The sequence below is a fragment of the Chionomys nivalis genome, chromosome 2 (assembly GCF_950005125.1).
Source record: "Chionomys nivalis chromosome 2, mChiNiv1.1, whole genome shotgun sequence".
Taxonomy (NCBI): Eukaryota; Metazoa; Chordata; class Mammalia; order Rodentia; family Cricetidae; genus Chionomys; species Chionomys nivalis.
The window spans coordinates 112,658,220-112,679,563 of record NC_080087.1 but is presented as its reverse complement, the minus strand read 5'-3'; the positions used below and the strand labels follow the sequence as shown (position 1 = coordinate 112,679,563).

Here is a 21,344-nt window from a genome sequence, read left to right as displayed (position 1 = left end):
GGAAACTAACAATGTAATTCTCTTTTTCCTTTTTCATCCACAAATTAAAGAGCAACAGAAGTAACTTTTTGGGTGTGTACACATGTGTTTGTATAGGCAAGTTAAAACCAGAGGATAACCTCAATGGTCATTTCTCAGGTGCCACCTACCTTTTTGGAGAAGCAGCAATGTGGGATTCCCCTCCGTATGCTGTGAATACCATTGGTTAATAAAGAATCTGTCTTGGGCCTGGCAAAGCAGAATAGAGGTATGTGGGGTAAACTAAACTGAATGCTGAGTAAAGGAAGGTCAAGTCAGGAGACATCATGTAGCTATCACCAGGAATAGATGAGCCAGAACCTTGCCAGTAAGTCACAGCCACGTGATGATACACAGGTTAATAAAAATGGGTTAAATTAAGATATAAGAGGTAACCAATAAGAAACTAGAGCTAATAGGTCAAGCGGTGATTTAAATAATATAGTTTCTGTGCGATTATTTCAGGAGTCTGGGCAACTGGGAAACAAACAAGAGGCCTCCTACAACAAATTGGTGTTCCAACATGTGCTAGCTAATTCCACATAAAACCTGAGAGGAAAGGAATGCTAGACACCAAAAAACAAAGTTTAGCCACATTTTTCTTTCAAATGGACTCTGCTTGCTGGAGGCATGCTGCAGCTCCTTTAAGAGAGGTCTTCCTGATTAAGTGGTAAGGCAAAAAAGAAAAACAAAAAAGAAACACAATGTTTTAAAACCATTGCTTTCTGGGCCATGCTGCTAACTCTGACTCTTTAAGGAGGTCAGCTACAGAGCATTTAAATGGGGTTTATGAGCAGGGTGCTACAACTTGCTTAATGGTGACATAGACCTGGGGTGTGCCTGAAAATGGGGCTGTGAGCATGGCTTGTGCTAAACAGAGCTCCACTCTGCCATGTTGGACTGAGCAAAGCCAAAAGGCCAAGCAGCCTTAGTCTTAGTAACAACACTTAGAGCTTTGCATTTTAAGAAGTGGTAAAGGTCAGAAAATAGTTACAGATACATAATTAAGACAGATTCAGATAAAAAGACCTCACAGTGTTGGATAAATGAATGTAGGCTTGTGAGAGAGAAAAAAGATATAGACAGTTATAAAAGGAAGTAAATGGTTTTTAAAAAATAGAACAAAGTCTTTAAAGAGACAGAGTATAAAGAATTATAGATTAAAAGGAGTAAAGAAAAATAACCCATGTAAAGATGGAATATACACAGAGTCTAGATTCGGTATATTATTGTGTTTTATTTGAATTTTTTGACTGCAGAGAGATATTTGATTCTGAGGGCTGCTAAGATACACAAATATAAAGGTATCTTGACTTCAAAATTTGGGCCTAAGGATATTTTGCTTTGGAAAAGCGGTTCTGTTTTTTTTTTTTTTTTACATAGAGGATAAGAACCTGTGGAATCCTTCCATACTATTATGGTTTAATAGACCAATACCACCCAAAAGTTCTCTGTGAAAACCCTTAAAAGGAAAATACTTCATCCAACAAAATCCAGGAAGCAGTTTGGAGACAACTATATCCAAATTCCCAAATATTGTTTATAAATATTTATTTACATTTAAAGGGAAATATGCTATTGATATAAACATTTTGCATTGGTATTGATCTTGTTTTGTTGATACAAATTTAAGATCAATTTTTATATGTATATTTCTGCTCTTGATTAAGGTACTGTGTTTTTGCAGCTCATTTAAAAATGTAATGTCTAGTTAGGAAATACAAGCTAATAGAAAAATCATCTATAATAGTCAAGCATCTAGTAATGTTAGCTAGGTTTTCTTGATATATAGAGATATATTTTACTTAGATAGGTATTCTTCAAATCTTTCAGAGACTTTCAGAATATGGCATTTAAAATGTTTTAATAACTTAGGACATTTCATGACAATGAGACACATCTGCTCCTGGTAGCACCAATTACTTCAAGAGGAAGATGGGCACCAAAGAAGCTCCTTATGGCATTAGTTAACCATTTGGGCAAGAAACTGTTCTTGCCTGGACTGCTTGTTCTTATGCTCTATGAACTGGACATGCAGAACCCACAGAGAAATGACGGCTGAACTTGCCTAAAGGTGAGATGTTACTTCAAGGTTCCTGCTTTATGAAAAAGTCTGCCAGACATTCTGCAGGACACAAAAGAAAACAACTGATGGGCTTTGCCATTACAAGGCAGAACAGATCTTCAAATTTTCTGCTTTATGGAAAAATCTGCTGGATAGTATGGGTCTGTGGGCTAAAGGTTGGATGCCCCAACATTACAGAAGAACTTTAGGTGACTGTCCAGGCAGCAAGATGTCTCTGTCAATTCTAGAGTTTTGGAAGTTGCTTACAATGTACTTCCTGTTAACTTAGGTAATATTATGTCATTCTGGAGTCTTTGATGGAGTTGAAGAATAGATAGTTATAACTATAGTTTTCTTTAGTTATCATAAAAGATAAAGTAGATATAAATATTAGAAGTGTAATTCTTGCTTGATACCTGTCTTGTTATATATAATTTTACTATGTTTAATTTAAAACATTCTTTTTTATTTAGACAGAAAAGGGGAAATGATATGGGAAGTCCTTCTGTACATGTGTTTCTTTTATTGGTTAATGAATAAAGAAACTGCTTTGAGCCTATAGCAGGGCAGAACAGAGCCAGACTGGAAAAACTAAACTGAATGCTGGGAGAAAGAGGGCGGAGTCAGAGAAATGCCACATAGCCGCACCTGGGAATGAATGAGCAGTCTCTTACAACAAAGCAGTCCCTCACTGGCCTGGATCTGTCCAATAGGTTATCCTGGCTAAGTGTCCAGTAAGCTCCAGCATCTTCCTGTTTTTGCCTCCCCAATTTTGGGATTGCAAGTATCTACCTCTGACCCTGTTTTTTAATTGTTCCTTTTGTTTTGTTCTTAACGGGCTTTGATGCATGAAACTGAGATCCTCATACCTGAGGTGACCCCTTCACTAACTGAATCATCTTTGAAGCATCCAGAAGGGAGTAACTTTTAAATGAAATGTCTATAGACATTAGTACTTCCACTTTAGATAATTTCTATTTATAAGGTATAATGACATACTCATTAGCAAATGGGTAAAAATTTTGGAACACACACCACTCATTTCCCAGTCACACCAGCACTGGAAGGGTGATCCTGACAAATGTCCTGGGCCCACCCCTTGCTTTCCTCTATTCCAACAATTCCCATAGACTTTGAAATAGAACTTCAGAAGAGACCGCCACACAACAGAGCCCTCAGGTTTTTCCCTGGAATGGCAATTGGATTGTAAATTTTCTGTTCTTAAAGTTAAGAAGTCAAAGTTAAACACATAAAAAGGAGATGACAGGAACAAGCAAAAATGCATTCTCTGGGTGATTTGCACAAAAGAACTGATGACAGGTCTAAGAGATCCTGGAAATCACTAGGTTTAACCGAACGGTAAATTATGGTGTGTTGACCAACGTCTTACTAAAGTTACAAAATTTGTCACAATGCCATTCAAAGTCAGTTGGAGTAGATGAAACATTTGATTATGTAGCATTATGTGAAACAGCACATTGGTTGCAATAAGGGGGTCTCAAAAACAGAGATCCAACAGTTCAGAATCAACTATATTTTTTATACCTTCAGTATTTTTTTGATCTTCTAAATAAATGGATATAGCAGTAGTATGTCACATGCGCAGTCTCTCCCTCCTTACAGTCCCCAAGTCCAAGTGAATTCTTCATTTTTACCACTGAACACACAAGCTGAAAAATTAACAAAAACTGAAAGAATAATGTTATGAGATGCTCTCATTCCAAGTAACAAAAAGATGACCCCTGCCCTGTTTTCCAGCACCCTCCATACAAAGACTGACTAGGATCTGACTCTCAGTCTAGCTTTGTGTAAAATGAGAGAAATCAATTCCCCTACCCTCGCAATTCTTATTTGAATAAGAATATTAAATGTAAGATATTATTTAGGTTTCTGGTACTTTACTCTATTTTTCCTCCCCTTGACCTGGTATAGTTTTCTTCCTGACACCATGAAAAGACATTCAGACCAAAAGCAACTCAGGAAAGGAAAAGATTAATTCGGACTTATACTTTTAGGTCCCAGTCCATTGTTGAGGAAAGTCAGGGCAGGAACCTAGATGCAGGAACAATGCTTATCAGATAGTTCTGGCTAATCCACTGGCTTATGCTCAGCTAGATTTCTTATATCATCCAAGACCCAGGGATGGTACCATTCACAGTGGGCTAGGAACTCCCACATCAGTCATCAGTCTCACAGGCATGGCCTCAGGCTGATCTGATCTCCACAGTTCCTCCATTGAAGCTCCTTGGGATGAATCTACAACTGTGTGAAGTTGACAGCTAACTAGGAAACCCTCCTTCTTTGAATGCCAAGGCTTTAGTGTGGATTCTACATTGTAATTGAACAAGAACAATAAAAAGGTACTGCTAGGGTAGGTGTGCCCTAGAAGACAGCCAGATCAGAAGCATCTTCCCGACAATCCTAGACGAATGTATGTGTCCTATGTTCCTTCACCTAGCTGCTTGATACAATGTCAGGCTTGGAGATCAGACCAGCTCTGAAGGATAGACATTTAACAAAAGTGCCACCTAGCTCTCCCTCAATGCAAATTAAGTTAAGGATGATTGCCCTGCATCTGACTTTTGTGAGGCATAGAATTAGAACATGACATAAGAAAGCATAGCCTGGTGTGTTAGTGCACCCCTTAATCCTAGCATGTGGGAGGCAGAAGCAAGCAGATCTCTATGAGTTCAAGGTCAGCCTGGTTGACATAGTGAGTTCTAGACCATCCAGGGTTGCTTGATGAGACACTGTCTCAAAAAACAAAACAAAACAAAACAAACAAACAAACAAACAAAAAGCAAATTCAGTGTTTGGTGTCTGATATGCTGCCAGTTATTTGTTTCTATTTTCATTTTATTTAAATATTAATATAATCCTGACTTAACATTTAGATTTTTTGATTGATATAGTGGGGAAGTTTAGACATGAGGTTCTAAGAAATGGTCCAGGGGAGACACCGTTTACAATCTGAGAAAAAGTTCAAATGAAATTGAACCATTCTGGTTGTCACTCAAGCACAGAGATTAAGACTGAAATCACTGGTGGCTAGACCAGCAATAGCTGGCCTGATCTCAAGTTCTAGTATTCTCTAGTATTCTCTAATTTGAGCTGAAACCTAATCTGTAGGAAGATGGAGATGTCACCTAGAAGATCAAGAGGACATATGGTAAGATTCCATAGTCTTTATGAAGCTTGTAAGTGAATGTCAGGTTGTGGAATCAGAGTGTCCTGGGTTCAGTGATAGGTGTCTCTTTGTCCTTGTGGGTTACATCCCATTTCCTTCAGCTTTACAGCATCAACTCTTCGTAATGACTGAATGATAGCTTACTAATAGGGTTCTATCTGGATTCAGTGACATCATGTTTGTACTGTTTTGGCTCTGTCAGGAAGATGGATGCAACTGGAGAACATCCTATTAAGCAAAATAAGCCAGACTCCAAAAAGACAAATACTACAGTTTCCTTCACTTGTGAATCCTAGGGTATATATAGGTATGTAGAACCCTGTATGGACTGTGGGATCTAAAAGTAAAAATGATGCTGTCTGGGAGAAGAAATAGAAATAACATGCGAGGTCAGTAAGGGGAGGGGGGTCTGATGAAGGGTGAACAAAGTACATGGTATACTTGCATAATTCTGCATTTATTAAATCCATCAATTATATAATGAATATACGCCAATAGAAATAAATTTTTTAAACACCTATCTTTTCTGATGTATCATCAGTCTAGCTATTGCCTCCGGTCAATAGAATCCGATAGCCCAGAGAGGTCACTACATTGAGCATTAATGAAACAGCTTGTCCATCACCATCTTGCTCCTAACTACACCATAGAGACATATGCATAGGGCCCACAGAAACGAGCTTTGGAGTTCCCTTTCTAGTACACCTTTAGTCTTTAAATAAAACTTTAGAAAATCCTTAAAGAAATACAGAATACCTTAGGTCCTATTCCCTTAAACACTCCTGTTAAACTGCCACCACTATTCCAGAACTCAGCATCGCTTAGGTTCACAACAGAGGGACCAGCATTAGCCTTACCAATATTATTAAGGTGAAAGCAATTGCAAGGCTCATTAAATTTTCAGAGGGGGAAAAGAGAAATAAAACTTTTTCCAAGTCTTCTGACAGGAGCCAATATTAGGGAGAAAAGGGGGTAATTTATCTTTTAAAACAATGGAAATTTTAATCATAATCTAACCAAGTCTGACCTTTAACAGAGATAATTGAATAACCAGCCTGGAAAAGCAATCTAGAGGAATAAGTTCTCCAGGTTCCAGCAGCTAACAGGAGACTGGCTATTATCCAGTGCTGGTCTGGGTTTATCAGAGCAGAATACATTGGAGCAGTTTTGCAAATGTTGGCAAAAGACCCTTTTCCTTCACCTTCCTGGACCTAGATAGAAGTGGGAGGACCTTGGTCTTCCTGTAGGGCGGGGAATTTGGACTGCTCTTCAGTATCGAGAGGGAGGGGGAATGGACTGGGGGGAGGAGAAGAGGAGTGGGGAGGGGAGCGGGGGGAGTGGGCAATATGTGGGAGGAGGGGGAGGGAAATGGGAAACGGGGAGCAGTTGGAAATTTTAATTAAAAAAGAATAAAATAAAAAAAAATAAAAAAATAAAAAATAATAAAAAAAAAAAGAATCTAATTCTCCAGGACGGTGCAGAAGAGGCTTAACCACGCACCAGTGTCTTACAACCCAAGCATCATTGGCAAATCCCAAATTCTGACCTTCAAAAGACTTCTCTTTGTGATGTGGGGATTTTAGTTGGATCGGATGGAGCTGCTTGGATATACCAGTTCCCTCTAAAATAACAAGGGTCACCACAAGGGAATTCTGGGCATTGGCTTAGAGTGGGGGTGGCTTGGCCTGAGGAACTTGGCCTTAGAAAGTTGGCTAATAGTGTCACATAGAAAGGGGCCATCCTGCCTGCTCTGAGCTGAATTTCTGAAATTCTCCAGCTACTTGCCCTTTGTGGCTCCATTTCCAGCAACCAACAATTGAAAACAACAATAATCAGACAGATAAGCAAGGAAATGAAAGACAGGAAAGAATAAGTTCAAGGAATTTTTGGAATTTGATTTCTTGTTTTGTTGTGGTTTGCTTTTCTGTTGTTGTTTTTTGTAAACAGTGAGTTTAACTTCACAAAAAAAATGGTTCTATTTTGCTTTGTGAGTAAGGATTTTGCTATGAAATTCATACTGGTTAGAACTTTCTATGAAGCCTAGGCTAGCCTCAGATTCATAAAGTTTATCAGGTACTTAGATTATTGGAGTATGATACTATACTTAGGTCACAAAGACACTTGTTTTATTTATTGTATTTGTTTATGTGGGTATGGGGGGACGACACATGTTTATGTGGGTATGTGAAAGTACCATGAGTATACATGGTGTAGATGCCAGAGATCTATCTCACTTGTCTCCCCCAGTTACTTTCCACATTATTTTTGGAGACCTCCAGGAATCTACCTGCCTCTACCTCACTAGGTACCACCATGCCCAGCTCTTATGTGGGTGTTAGGAATCTGAACTCAGTTTCTTAGCTTAGGCAGCACATACTTTATGCCTAGAACTGAGTCCTCAGTCCTGAGAGTCATGCTAACTAAAGTATGCTTTAGTTTAACAAAGGAATTCTTAGTTGTTTTTAACAATCCAAGCACTGCTCTGGATGGCTAATATGAGGAAGTTCAGACAATAAAGGCTCCCTGAAGGGCAGCAAAGGAAGATGTGTTGAATTTGAAATTAACAAACCTGAAATGGAGCCCTACTCTGTCCGTCTCAGCCATAAACCCAGGGACGAAAGTCGTCATTAATATCAAGCTTATCGTAGGCTGACTTGGGTTTCCAGCTGCTCATTAATCCACAGTATCTGAGAATTGGTCTCAGTTCTAAAAGGAGTTCCTTCAAATCCTATGGAGATATGAAAACTATATTTACTCCAGATGGGGCACCAACGAAAGACCAAAGAAAGGATTCTACCCACATCTAATTTGGCAAATCAATGAGTTTATTGCCATTACTTACAGCAGCATGAATGGCTTTCAGGAAACTTTATCACCCCAGCACAGCAATGACTCAGGGATGCTACATTCCTGGAGCACTGATGCATACCCACACCCATCATTCCCACCCCCTGCTCAGTTATTCCACTAAAGAGAGAATCTCTTCCCCTGCCAGCTTTGTTCACTAGCTATGGCAAGAGATCTTGAAAAGCTTGTAATTTTCTTTTCCTGTTTCCTGAGCCTCCTAATATCTATGAGCTTCCAGAACCCAGTAAATTCCCTAAGCTTCCTGAATCTTATGCTCCTTCCTCTTCTCTACAGAAGAGAATGACTCAGTTGAATGGAAATAATTACACAGCAAGACTTTAATTTGATGGCTAGTGTCCTTATAAAAGGAAGAAATTGAAGACACCACACACACACACATACACACACACACACACAACAAGGCAGGAGACACTAGAATGGTACACCCGAAGCTAAGTACCCACTGCTTTCCAACAGGAGACAAGAAACTAGGAGATGCAGGAAGCAGGGGCTTCCTCAAAGTTTCAGAAGGAATCAACCTTGACACTATATGCGCTCATTCATTCAGTCTCCAAATCTACAAAACAATACATTTCTCTGGGCTATGCCTCCACATCTGTGGTATTTCATCATACAACCCCAGAAAATGGACTCATATCCATACCTGCAGTGGTTACTCACAGACAAGACATTGACAAGTTCCTGCTATTGATCAGTCAGAGGGATAGGTTCTGGCCATGCACGATCAGCTGTGTTCTCAAACTCTTGTGGTCTGTGCAATAAAGCATGGGCACTACTAATCACACACCTAATGCAAAGAAAAATGTAAAATATGTACAAGATTTCAAAGACTACATAAAGATAAACATCTATCAATAGATGTTATAGTTTATGTTGAGGACCTGATACTGTTGATATATTGAGGTAGAGTGTACAATTAAAAATGGACTTCACTTATTTCTTTTTGAAGTTTTTAATTTGGCTTCTGGAAAATTTTAAATTAATGGGTAGTTGATAACATGGCATTTCTGAACAGCATTGCCTAGAAGCTCGCAAGCTGTGACTGGAGTTGATTTCAAAGTATTATAGAGTGTTAAGCCAACACAACTGTGGAAGTGTGTTCCTCTACCTTTTGGAGTCCAAAAGAAGCTATCATCACTGAAGGGGCATAAAATGACATCAGATGAGGGTGTGCCAAGGCTACCATCTCAAATCTCCTGAGAATTTCAGAGAGTTGTTTAGAACATCCAACATTTCTCTATAGAGAAGTGAGAGGAAAACAGGGAACCATCACCAAAAAAATAAAGAATGGACATCTGAAAATCTGAAATACATGGATCCCAGCCTGCGTGGGCACTCACTGCATCTCAGCCACTCATCCGTCATCCCCACGTTACAAATGAAGAAACTGAGGCCCGAGACAATAAGTTCTTCACTCAGAACAATACTGACTCGAGGTTTGAAAATAACCCCAGTGGGGTAGGTGGGAGTCAGCTTGAAAAGGAGCTTAGATATTACACTAAAATGTAAAATAAGGAAGGAGGGCAGGAAGGCAGGCATGAAGTTTCTCACTATCCTCTCTTGAAAACAGTAAGGGGGTGTGAAGGATTTTAGATAAAAGCCTGAGCAAATCCATTTGGGGCTAGGGATCTACAGAAGCTCTGTGGGGCAAGGAGAGTGGTGGGGCTGAGAGCCTTGTGCTCAGAGTCCAACCCTGGAATTAGGAGACCCATCTGAGGAGTTTCCTGTATGACCCGTGGCATTCCAAAATAGAAGGTTAGCGTCTGATGTCCAGAAGTGATTCGGGCTGGTCCTATTGAATCCAAGCCGTGGATAGAGCGTGGCTTTCTGCTTTCTTCTTCATAACTTTCTGAGGCTGGCCAGGAGATGAGCCCCTCCCTGTCACAGTCCCACAGGACCTGGTGACAATGGCAGAATTAACATGGAAGAAGAAAAAATAGAGACTTGTGCCTTCCAGCCCAGATGCTGTGAGTAAGAGTGCAGACAGGTTTGTATTTATCTCCACATTCTAGCTCATTCTGCAACCTAACACACCTCATCCCTAGCATCCCCGGAATGAATTAATTGTTCCTGAATTCTGTCTTATTTCTGACATATGGACTGTATCACACCTTTCTCTGAAGAGTGACAGGGAAGAAATATCACTAAGGAAACAATGATTCCATTCTTAAAAAACAACTCTTCATACTAAAGCTCCGATGACGCAATGACTCGAAGCTGACAGCCGTTTGGATTCTGAAGTTAGAAGTGTGACAAGTGCTGCAGTCAGGTCAGGTGACTTTCATCCAGACGATGACCCCAGAGTCCCTGGTGCTCCTCCCCTTGGCTGATGAAGCTTGTGGTGTAGTGCAGTGCCCTGTGTTTGACATTCAGTGTGTCTGATCTTGAATTCTGATTGAAGATTTTTTCAACCAGAGGAGGCATATTCCTACATGAATGTCCCTTGAGGTAGTGCCTGTAGGCACAGTTTGTGTGTTTAAAATGCCACCTCCATTTCTTCCTCCAACTCTTTAAGAAGTTTTTGTGGGGGTTGATGATAGGCAATTAGATAAGAAAAATCAACAAGTGATCACCCTCAAGAGGAATAGCTTCGATATCAACCACTTCCCCTCCCCATGAACCAGGATGCAAGTAGCATTCAGAGCTGCTGTTTTGAAGGTGAAATGTGAAAAATGGGCAGAAAGTTCCCTGTCCATGCTAGTGGACACAAAATGTGTCCCTCATCTATAAACTGCCACCTCCTCTAGCACCAGCCCTAGGTGTTTAAACTGTTTTAACATCCCTGCTTGGCTCCATTTACTAAAGACCCCTGTATAGGGCCTAAGCTGAGTGGAGTCAATCCTAGAAGGCCCATGCTGTTGAAATAGAGTTGATTATTTAAATCAGCATTGGGCCAGTGTGACCCCAAGCTCATGTTAACATGAAAAAGTCCACAATATTGGTCTTGAAATATGAATCATACCACTGAAGAAGATTGTCATAACTGATGCATATATGCCAGTATGTGACTGACATACTTAAAATGCTCTAGATTGATTTAGCATCTTGATAGTTTAAGGAAAAAAAATAGTCTATGAACAAAGAAAAGACTACAAAGTCTGTTGAGCAGAGAAAACCAGTGTCATTTCAGTTATTTCCACCGCTGGCTCTGCATCTGTGAGAAATGGGGGAGCTTAGTCATTGTCAGTGTTTGTTTTGTGTTTTGCATACAGATTTCCCAAATTCCATTTTCTGAGCCTATGAGCAACATCTAATAGTATACCCCAAGTCAAGGCAGGGAAGATTTAGGCCGAATATGAGAATGTTTGCAAAACAAATTTTCAAAGCAAAATTGGTTCATATTCTTATTGGCCTCAATTTTGGTAAAGTATACAAAATCCCCAGATGATTTTTGTTGGCAAACTCCACAATAAACACCCCCAAATCTCTTTGCAAACACCAGCTTTGCTCAAATAGTCCAAGACCAGATCTTAGACTAATTTTCAACAAGTGTGTTTTATTTTTAACTACCCATATTTGGATGGCTTAGATTTTTGTCCCTTGGCAGTTGGTTTGTGTTCTTTCAGTTGGTTTTATTATTAAGTCTGGTATTCTACACTACACCATACATATCTTGTAGTGGAGACTATCGTCACCTGACAACTCTTAAATAAAATAAAGAGTACTTTATTTTACTGAACAATGTACTCCATGAAATTGTTCCAAGAGTCAGACCTTGGCATCGCACAGAAATTGCTGAAGATCAATAAGAATTTGGGAGTTGCTCCTCATAGCATAAAAGTTCTTCATCTTCACTTAAAATTAGGCCAGTGTCTTCTGGGAGATAGGAAGAGCTTTGGAAATCCTTAAGAAATATTAAGTTGTGCGTGAAATCATCACCATCTGACTAAAAACCTAAGTAAGAAAAACTGGAGATAATCTGTAATGTGATCTGAATGAGAAACGTCCCTCATGGATCTGTGTCTTTAAACAGTTGGTCCCCAGTTGGTGAAACTGACTAGGGAGGTGATGAAACCTTCAGGAGGTGGAGCCTTCCTGGGGGAGAGGGGGAGTACATCACTTGGGATTTCTCGCCCCACCCCTGCCCTTTCACTCTGCTTCCTGAGCGCTGCTTTCTCCTATCCCCATGTTTCTCCTGCCATGCTTTCCCTGATTTGATGGATTCTATTCCTGGAACCATAAGCAAAATAAACTCTTTTTCTGGCCTAAGTTACTCTTGTTGGAATGTTTTATCACAGTGCATTTTAAAATATTCTTCCCCAAAGAACTTGACACAGAAAGGGTTGATTTGGCTGTTTCCATCTCACAGCCCATCTTTGAGGGAAGTCAGGGCAGGAACTCAAGGCAGAAACTGAGGCAGACGCCGTGGAAGAATGCTGCTTACTGGCTTAATTTCCAAGGCTCACTCAACCTGATTTTTTAACCAACCCAGGATCAACTCTCCAAGGGGTGGCTCTGCTCTCAATCATTAATCAAGAAAATGTCCCCACAAAACTGCATCCAGGCCAATCTGATGGAGGCATTTGCTCAGCGGAGGTTGTCTCTTCCCAGGTGATCCAAGCTAACTTGCATCAGGGTGACAAGAAGCCTACCAGGGCACACAGCACCAAAAAAGTAACTAATGCATGTGGTTTCCTAACTAGTGTCAACCTTCGCATTAGTGGACCATGAACCACGGAGCATGTGAAGAAGCCTGGGATGTAAACTACAGAGAGTTAAGGCAGAAGTTAGGAAGCAGGGAGTACAGTTGGCAGAAGGAAATAGAGAAAATGCATTAACAGACAGAAGGAAATAAAATGTTTGGACAGTATGATCTTGTGAGCCAGCTGAATCCCTCGGTGCCACACTGATAATGACAAAGTCTCCTCCTTCATTAGCTTTTTCAAAGATAACATTATATGATTATCTTTCAATTACTTACACATCTTCTCAGCAGAATCGTCATGCTGATATTATCCCAGCCAGTCACACAGCATGTTATGTTTAGTACTTAAGACAGAATTCTAGCAATACTCTTTTGTAATGAATTACCCTCGTGTATACAGGGATTCTGATGGGCGATTACTGAGAGAGAAAGAAAGGAGACATTGTTTTCAGATGTGATGGCTGGGTTCTTTCCTTTTTCTTTTCCTTCTCATTCTCACCTTTCTTTCCACTTTCCCTCCTACTTCCTCTCTCCTCTTCTCTCCTATTTCCACCTTTCCTTCCCTTCTTCACCCTTTCATTCCTTTGAAATTCCAGGACGAGAGTATGAGCATGAAATTAGGAGAATCCCAACACTAGAGAAGTGCCATTCCAAGCAGGATGAGGCAGTAATGCAAACTTGATCCCATCTGTTCAGCAGGCACTCACATTTTCTCCTTCAAAGCCTTATTTCTGTTCGTTCTCAATTCCATGAAGGACATTTCTTCACAGCTTCTTTGCTGTATTAATGTAGCTTATTCTGAGATCTCATGGCCTGGGGAGACATTAGTACCCATTCTCCCATGCTTGGCTTACCTTTCAGGATTTCAGGATGGTGTTAAGTAGGAAGTGTAGAACCCAGCCCTCAGCCTGAGAGTTGTATTGATATGGACTCCAAATCCCAGCAGGAGGACCACTCCCACAGAGTATTTAAGAGAACTCCCAAAAGAGGAACACATGGTCCCTTTTCCTTCCTCCTGTGGTTGCAACATGGCCTCCCAGTTCCCCCTTGGGGCCACCTAAGAACACAGGAATCCCATTAAATCTGGATATTCCTTTATTTGGCTTGATTGGGAATTTGTGTTGGCAGAGAGCTCATGTTAGGGTTCTACAAAGACGCACAAGGAGTTTTAAACAGCAGTTGATTGCAAGCATTCTCCTCTGAAATCAGTGCATCCATTAAGCAAAAAAGATCAACACTGTTAATAACATTATTACCTCAATTAAGGGGCAGCTGGCTATGAATGACAAATCTAAAAAGATGATCTGTAAACACAAAGAATGCCCTATATATGCTCAATTGAAAAAAAAAAAAGATAAACTTGCCCTGTTTACCAAGTTTGGTTTATTTTACACATCAAATTTCCATCACTTAAAAAAGGGGAAGTTCATATAAAGTATGAAACACCCTGGCTTTATAAACACAAACATATTTTTATTAAAGAGTGAATGCATTTATCTAAAGAATACTTTACATATGTCATAATGCAACAAGCATATCTTCAGGAGGTGAGTCCTCACCAATACGACTCCATGCTTATTGTACATGCCTTGAAACTGTACCCACACGGGGGACATACACACAGACGTGTGTGCGCGCGCATACATACACACACACGTACACACACACATACATAAACACATATATGGACACACAGGTACACAGACCAAAAATACCAACACCATTGCTGTCTGGATTATATTAGCTTTCTCTTAAGGCTTCTAAGGTGCCCTGTTGCCCCTAACATCACGAGAAATAAAACACACCTTTTAAAGGAGCAATATCACTTGAAAAAGTGGTTCATGTGCCCTCTTAATGTGTCTATTCATCTTAAATGTGTATGTTTTAACAAATACGTTCCATGATCCTTTATGATATACAAAGACCTTGAAATTGAGAGATCTCAAGCTATCAGTGAGAATTTTTCTTCAGAACTGATGGTCAAAGGGATCATTCTGACTCTAAAGTATTATTGACTTTAGGACAACAAGATCACATTTTCCTTTATAAGTTTCCAGATAGACGTGGGATTTCTACACAGACTTGATTTCACTCATTCCCTCCTTGAGTTCAATGCTGAATGATGGAGCAAGACTTCCCAGGCAATGTCATGTCAGAGTTTAAAACTTCCATGAAGGAGTCATCCAGCAGTATAGTAACCATGTAAGCTACTACAAACCAGGACTTTATAAAGGGCAACCTCTATAGACGCGGGCCACCCATCCCCCCTTTTCTCTAGGGTGTCTGATGTCTGAGAGTCCTGGTAGGTTTGCTGACTGTTCATTTAATTAATTTGTTATTTCTTCTTTGTTGGAGTCCTGCAGTATGTTGAGCCTCCATCCCTTTTGGGGAGGCTGGAAGAAGGAGAAACATGGAGGTGGGGGGAGGACAGGAGGAGAGAAATGATCATTAGTTGCAAGGATTCTAAGAAAATAGATGAAGAGAATACAAGAGGAGGGTACTACTTGGTATATTCATGTAAATAAAAGCATTATCTTTAACTGCGAACTATCTGCCATCTAGCGTGCTGTTAGTTGTAAAGCTTAATCCAAGCTGTGCTGATTCATGTGCTGAGGAGAGCGTCTGCCAACATGCCAAGCAAGGAGGAGCAATCAGTCAGTCACCGGGACAAGTCCTTTCCATCCTGCAGCCTCCATATCAGCATCACCTCCCCATGCCGCCCGCCCGCCTAGGGACCACAGAGATGCCGCTAACATTCTGGCTGGATTTCATAAGGCAGATCGGAACAGTCTATCAGACTACAGCCACGGAGCAATTGCCTGAGAATGGTGAAAATAGGCATGGAGATCTCCCACCCGGAAGTGTTGGAATAGGAGAAAAACCCAAGAAGACAGTCTGGAACTTTCCTCCTCGTCCACATGCCCACTCTCCTCATGGTCACAGCAGCAGCAGATTTCAATGTCATGTAATTAATGATACATTTCTTTAGATTTAGAATTGCTCTTCTGAATTTAAAAAGCATGGTCAGCCAAGAGTTTTGGCAGTCTTTTCATACCAAATTTGAATCATTGCAGATGCATCTGTCTCCCGAAACTCCTTGCCCAAATGCTGCCTTCGCCGGAACATCTCAAGTTCCTTCAACCATCATCAGATTCTAATTCCTGGGAAGCCTCTTCAGATGAGCTGCTCCTATGGATCCGCCCATCACTCTTCATACTATGGAAAGTCTTCTTGAAGGCCTCCATCATGGCATGCGCCAACTTCTTGGCCTCCAGCTTGCTCTCGCACTGCACGGCGTGGCAGTCCATCTGGTAAGACAGGTCGTCGTTGATCTCTCTGTAGACCCAGGCGAAGATGTTGGGGCTCACGTTGTGGTCAGCTGTGCAATAGGCGATGCGAGCCACCTGGAAGGTATCCATGTGCACGGTCGCCTCACCTTTGTGGTCAAGGTGATGAAGCCAGACTTGGAACGGACGGATCTCTAGGAGGGCATTGGCTGGAAAAACATCTTCTCGAGCCAGGGCGTGTTTCTTCCAGAGCTCAATGACCGGCTTCTCCGTGCAGCCAGGTAAAAACTGCATGCCTGTGGTAGAGACTTTTCCCAGATAGGTGACCTGTAGATGGGAGACAGGAAAGAAAGGGGGAGGTCAGCATGGTGCACTGAGCTCACTCTGAAAAAGCTAAGAGACAAGACATATGATGCACACCAGAAGAGTCACTCCAGGACCCCATGGAAGCAGAATTTCTTCCTTTTCTTCTTAGCAAGTTTCCTCCAGGGCAAGTGTATTGAACCTCTTTAAACAGAGTTGGACTTTTTAAAATCTAATACCTGGAGAACTCCTTCCCTCTTCCAAACCCCTTTTAAACTGAAAAATGACCAATGATGATGATCTTTCATTTAATTTGGCATTTCTTTGAAACCAGAGGTCACTAGAAGTTTACTTTCATTCGGCCAGAAATGTGAGCAAGCCCTCAAAGACAGCAGGAAACCAGGAGGCCCACGCATCTGCAAAACAAAACCTTTATGAAGCTTATCTCTTGGCTGAATCCTCTTAGCAAATCCTTCCCTTTCTGATTTCCTTTATGCTGTTTGCTTCCAGCAAATACCAAAGACACAAAAATGTGTTCTGTTCAAATTACAGCCTGAAGCATGATTTCCCCCTTCCACTGAGAAGTTTTAAAAACACAACAATGCTTTGCTTTTCAACCTAAACAGTTTGTGAAATGATGGATATATGGTTATATGACTGTAGCTGAGAGATTAGGGAAGGCTAGAATGAAAGGTTATCAGATAGCTAGCTAGGCACTATTCAAAGGAGGGAAAATCATTCCAAAAGATTTAGATACTGTCTTTTTTAAAAAGCTTGGGAGAAAGCAAAAGAACTTAGCTGTATAAAGGCACCTGTGGCCAAGCCTGAAGACCTGAGTCCAGTCCCTGAACCTACTTGATAGAAGGAGAGAACTGATTTCCATTTGCTGTCTTCTGACCATACCTGCCTCTGTTCGTAACTTACCCAGAGGTATATGTTATTGCTTTTCTCATCAGGACAGGTAGATCTGCTACCATTGAAACGTAGATATTAAACAACTGAATGAAACCCAAGTGGTCTCTCGTGGAATATTAAAGATGTGCTACATTCTTTTATGCTGTGGAATATTTGTTTAATGATGCAAAGATGTGTTGCATTCTTTTATATTTCATTTGCTTAACTCTATGAAACTGTGTTACATTTCCTGCCTAAACCACATGCTTATTCTAATAAAGACCTGAAAGGCCAATAGTTAGGCAGGAGAAAGAAATAGGCAGGGCTGGCTGGCAGAGAGAATGAAGAAAGAGAAGAGGGAAATGAGCCAAAAAAAGAGGAGAGGAGGACACCAGGGGCCAGCCACACAGTCATACAACCAGTCTCAGAGTAAGAAAGAAAGAAAGAAAGAAAGAAAGAAAGAAAGAAAGAAAGAAAGAAAGAAAGAAAGAAAGAAAGAAAGAAAGGCATATAGAATGGAGAAAGGTAAAGAGACAAAAAGTACACTGGATAATTTAAGAAAATCTGGCTAGAAATAAGCCAGGCTAAGACCAGGTATTCATAAGTACGAATGAGTTTTGATGCAGGAAGGTCATTTGTCAATAAACAAACTGCCTTGGCCCATTTGATAGGCTACCCCTTAGGTGGGTGGAGTAGACAGAATAGAATGCTGGGAGGAAGAGGAAGTGAGCTCAGATGCAAGGCAGCTCCTCTGAGAGACAGACGCCATGCTCTCCTCTCCAGAGCAGACACGATGAAGCTCTGACCCAGGATGGACGTAGGCTAGAATCTTCCCGGTAAGCGCACCTTGGGGTGCTACATACATGAACAGAAATGGGCCAAGCAGTGTTTAAAAGAATAGAGTTTGTGTGTCGTTATTTTGGGGCATAAGCTAGCCAGGCAACCATGAGCCGGGCTGTGGGAAGAGGCCCGCAGCTCACTACTACAGATGGCGCCCACGTGGATAACTGCATCCACAGAAAGCCTGAGAAAGCTTGGGAAAGAATAGAGTAAAGCGTGTTTTCTTGGTAGCAGCAATTTCTCGGGTCTGCTCTGCTTGCTAGAGGCAAGCAAGTGCTCTCATCTAAGAGAGGCTTCCTGACTCAGCTTCAGCTGTGAAACCTTGCAGCTCATTTAAGAGGTCCTGCCACGAAATACTTAAAACGGTGTTGGTGAAAAGCTGAAGGCATGCTTTTCGGTTTTCAGCCGTAGCAGGAAAAAAGTTGTGCTGTTTTAAAATGCCGGCTTTGTGGGCCATCCTGCCAGGGCAAACTCTTGACTGTTTGAGGCAGGAGGGCCAACTACAGAGAGAGGACTTGATTGTTGTCTGTGGATGTAATGCTGCAGTTTGCTTGTTGGCAAAGACCTTGAAACGCCACAGAGTTGTGATAAACATGGCTACAGCTGGTATCTCCACCATGAGGCTGGAAAGCTAAGGAATGGCACGGCTTTCATCCTACTGATATTGCTTGGTAAATTAAAGACTCATGTGGTCAGAAAAAGAGAGAGAGATATACAGTAAAGAGAGATTCAAAGACAAAAGAAAACTTTAAATGATTTACAGTGTGTTTAAAAATATATGCAGGCTGAAAGTTAAAGTTCTTAAAAGTAAAATAAGGAAGAAAGAGAGTAGTTGGGTGTGGTAGTACACACCTTTAATCCCCAACACTTGGAAGGCAGAGGGAGATTGACCTCTGAGACTTCAAGGTGTGGTAGCACACGCCTTTAATCCCACTGCCTGGGAGGCAGAGACAGACAGATCTCTGAATTCAAGGACAGCCTTGTCTAAAGAGTTATTCCAGGACGAAGATATACAGAAAATATAAAGTAAAAGTAAAAGTAAACAAAATAGAGTTAAAATAAAGCTGCACAAAGATGGAAATTACACAGAGAATCTTGATACTGTATGCTATTATGCTCTCTTTGAATTGTTTGAATGCTGAGGAAGGAGCAACAGATGCTAAAAGATATTTGTTTATAAATGCTGCTGAACTAATCCAAGATAGATATTTACAATATACCTTGACTTCAGAATTTGGATCTAAGGATATGATACTTTGGAAAAGAGTTTCTTCTTTTGTTTTCACAGAGGATGAGACTCTTTGGATTGCTTCTTCGATCCCAATATGGTATGATAGACCACGTCCTCCTGAAGGGTTGCTGTGAACACCTTCAAAAAATTACTTTGCTCAACTGCCGACTGAGAGGAACCTAGCACACAGGTTATACCATGAAAGACCTGATTAACAGCGCCCCCATTCAGCAGGAAGCAGTTTGGAGAGAAAAAACTGCGCCCATGTTCCCATATATTGTTTATAAATGTTCTTTTACATTTAAAGGGGGAGATAATATAGATGTGAATAATTTGCATTGATATGAATCTTGGTTTACTGATATTAATTTAAGGTCAATTTTATTATATGTATATGTATTTCTGATATTGATTAAGGTATTGTGATTGTGTAGTTCACTTAAAAATGTAATGTCTATAGGTTGTTAATGGATAATTATCAATAATAGTCAAGTTTGTAGTCATGTTAGTTAGATTTTCTAGATGTGCATGCATATATTTCAGATAGGCATTCATCATATCTTTCAAAGGCTAGAGAATATGGTATTTTAAATGCTTTAATAACTTAGGGTTTTTCATGACAATGAGACACTCTGCTCCTGGCAGCACCAATCTACTTCAAGAAGAAAGAAGACGGGCATCGAAGAGGATCCTTATGGAGTTTGATAGCCATTTGGGCAAGAAACTGCTCTTGCCTGGACTATTTTATAAACTGGACACAAAGAACCCGCAGAGAGAGGACTGCTGAACTTGCCTAAAGGTGAGATGATCTTTCGGGGTTCCTGATTCATGAAAGAGTCTGCGAGACATTCTGCAGGACACAGCAGATAGTGACTGAACTGCCTTTAAATTTCCTGCTTCATGGAAACGTCTCTGGATACTATGGACCTTTAGGCCGAAGATGGATGCCCCAATGGTACAGAGGAACTTTGGGTGACTGTCCAGGCAGTGAGATGTCTCTGTCATTTCTAGAGTTTAGAAGTTGCTTACTTTTTGTTTGCTTAGGTAATATTGTATTCTTCTGGAGTCTTTGATGGAGTTAAATAATAGATAGATAGTTATAGTTATAGTTTTCCTTAGTTATGATAAAGATAAAATAGATGTAAATATTGTAATTTTTACTTGATAACTGTTTTGTTATATGTAATTTTGCTATGTTAAAGTTAAAGCCTTCCTTTTTTTTTTTGGTTTAAACAGAAAAAAGGGAAATGATGCAGGAAGGTCATTTGTCAATAAACAAACTGCCTTGGCCCATTTGATAGGCTACCCCTTAGGTGGGTGGAGTAGACAGAATAGAATGCTGGGAGGAAGAGGAAGTGAGCTCAGATGCAAGGCAGCTCCTCTGAGAGACAGACGCCATGCTCTCCTCTCCAGAGCAGACACGATGAAGCTCTGACCCAGGATGGACGTAGGCTAGAATCTTCCCGGTAAGCGCACCTTGGGGTGCTACATACATGAACAGAAATGGGCCAAGCAGTGTTTAAAAGAATAGAGTTTGTGTGTCGTTATTTTGGGGCATAAGCTAGCCAGGCAACCATGAGCCGGGCTGTGGGAAGAGGCCCGCAGCTCCCTACTACAGAGTTTCCATCCATTTGTGAGCTGGGCCTCCAAAGAGTAAAAACAAACAAACAAAAAACCTACAGTGGTCAATTAATGAACAATGTAAAGTTGTGTAGAATTGGTTAGTTTAAGTTATAAGACTTAGCTAAAAACAAGCCTAAGCTATCAGCTGAGATTTTATAATTAGTAACAAATCTCCATGTCATTCCCGTGAAGCTGGTGGGCCCCATGAAAAAGTCTGACTACAAGGAAGAAGTTAGATGCTGAGCGGAAGCAGAAAAGACAAGGGAACAGGGACAGCTAAGCTTGAGTCTTTTACCACCTTCTCTCAAGAACTACAAAGGGGCTCACATGAGATGTATCTACTAATTCCTACCTTCTCCAATGTACTGCTTTGTCCAAACAGT

The 21,344-nt window shown here is 40.7% G+C and overlaps 1 protein-coding gene across 3 annotated transcripts in view; it reads right to left on the bottom strand.

Moving 5' to 3' along the window:
- Positions 1–13,896: 13,896 nt before the first annotated feature.
- Positions 13,897–21,344, bottom strand: part of Pid1 (phosphotyrosine interaction domain containing 1) — a 235,474-nt gene continuing 228,026 nt past the window's right edge. For 2 of the 3 annotated variants that reach the window (XM_057763097.1, XM_057763096.1), the window contains exon 3: positions 13,897–16,397. In XM_057763097.1, coding sequence (XP_057619080.1) covers positions 15,921–16,397 — 477 coding nt within the window. In that variant the 3' untranslated portion in view covers positions 13,897–15,920. The remainder of the gene's footprint in view (positions 16,398–21,344) is intronic. The other variant, XM_057763095.1, reaches the window with a different exon arrangement.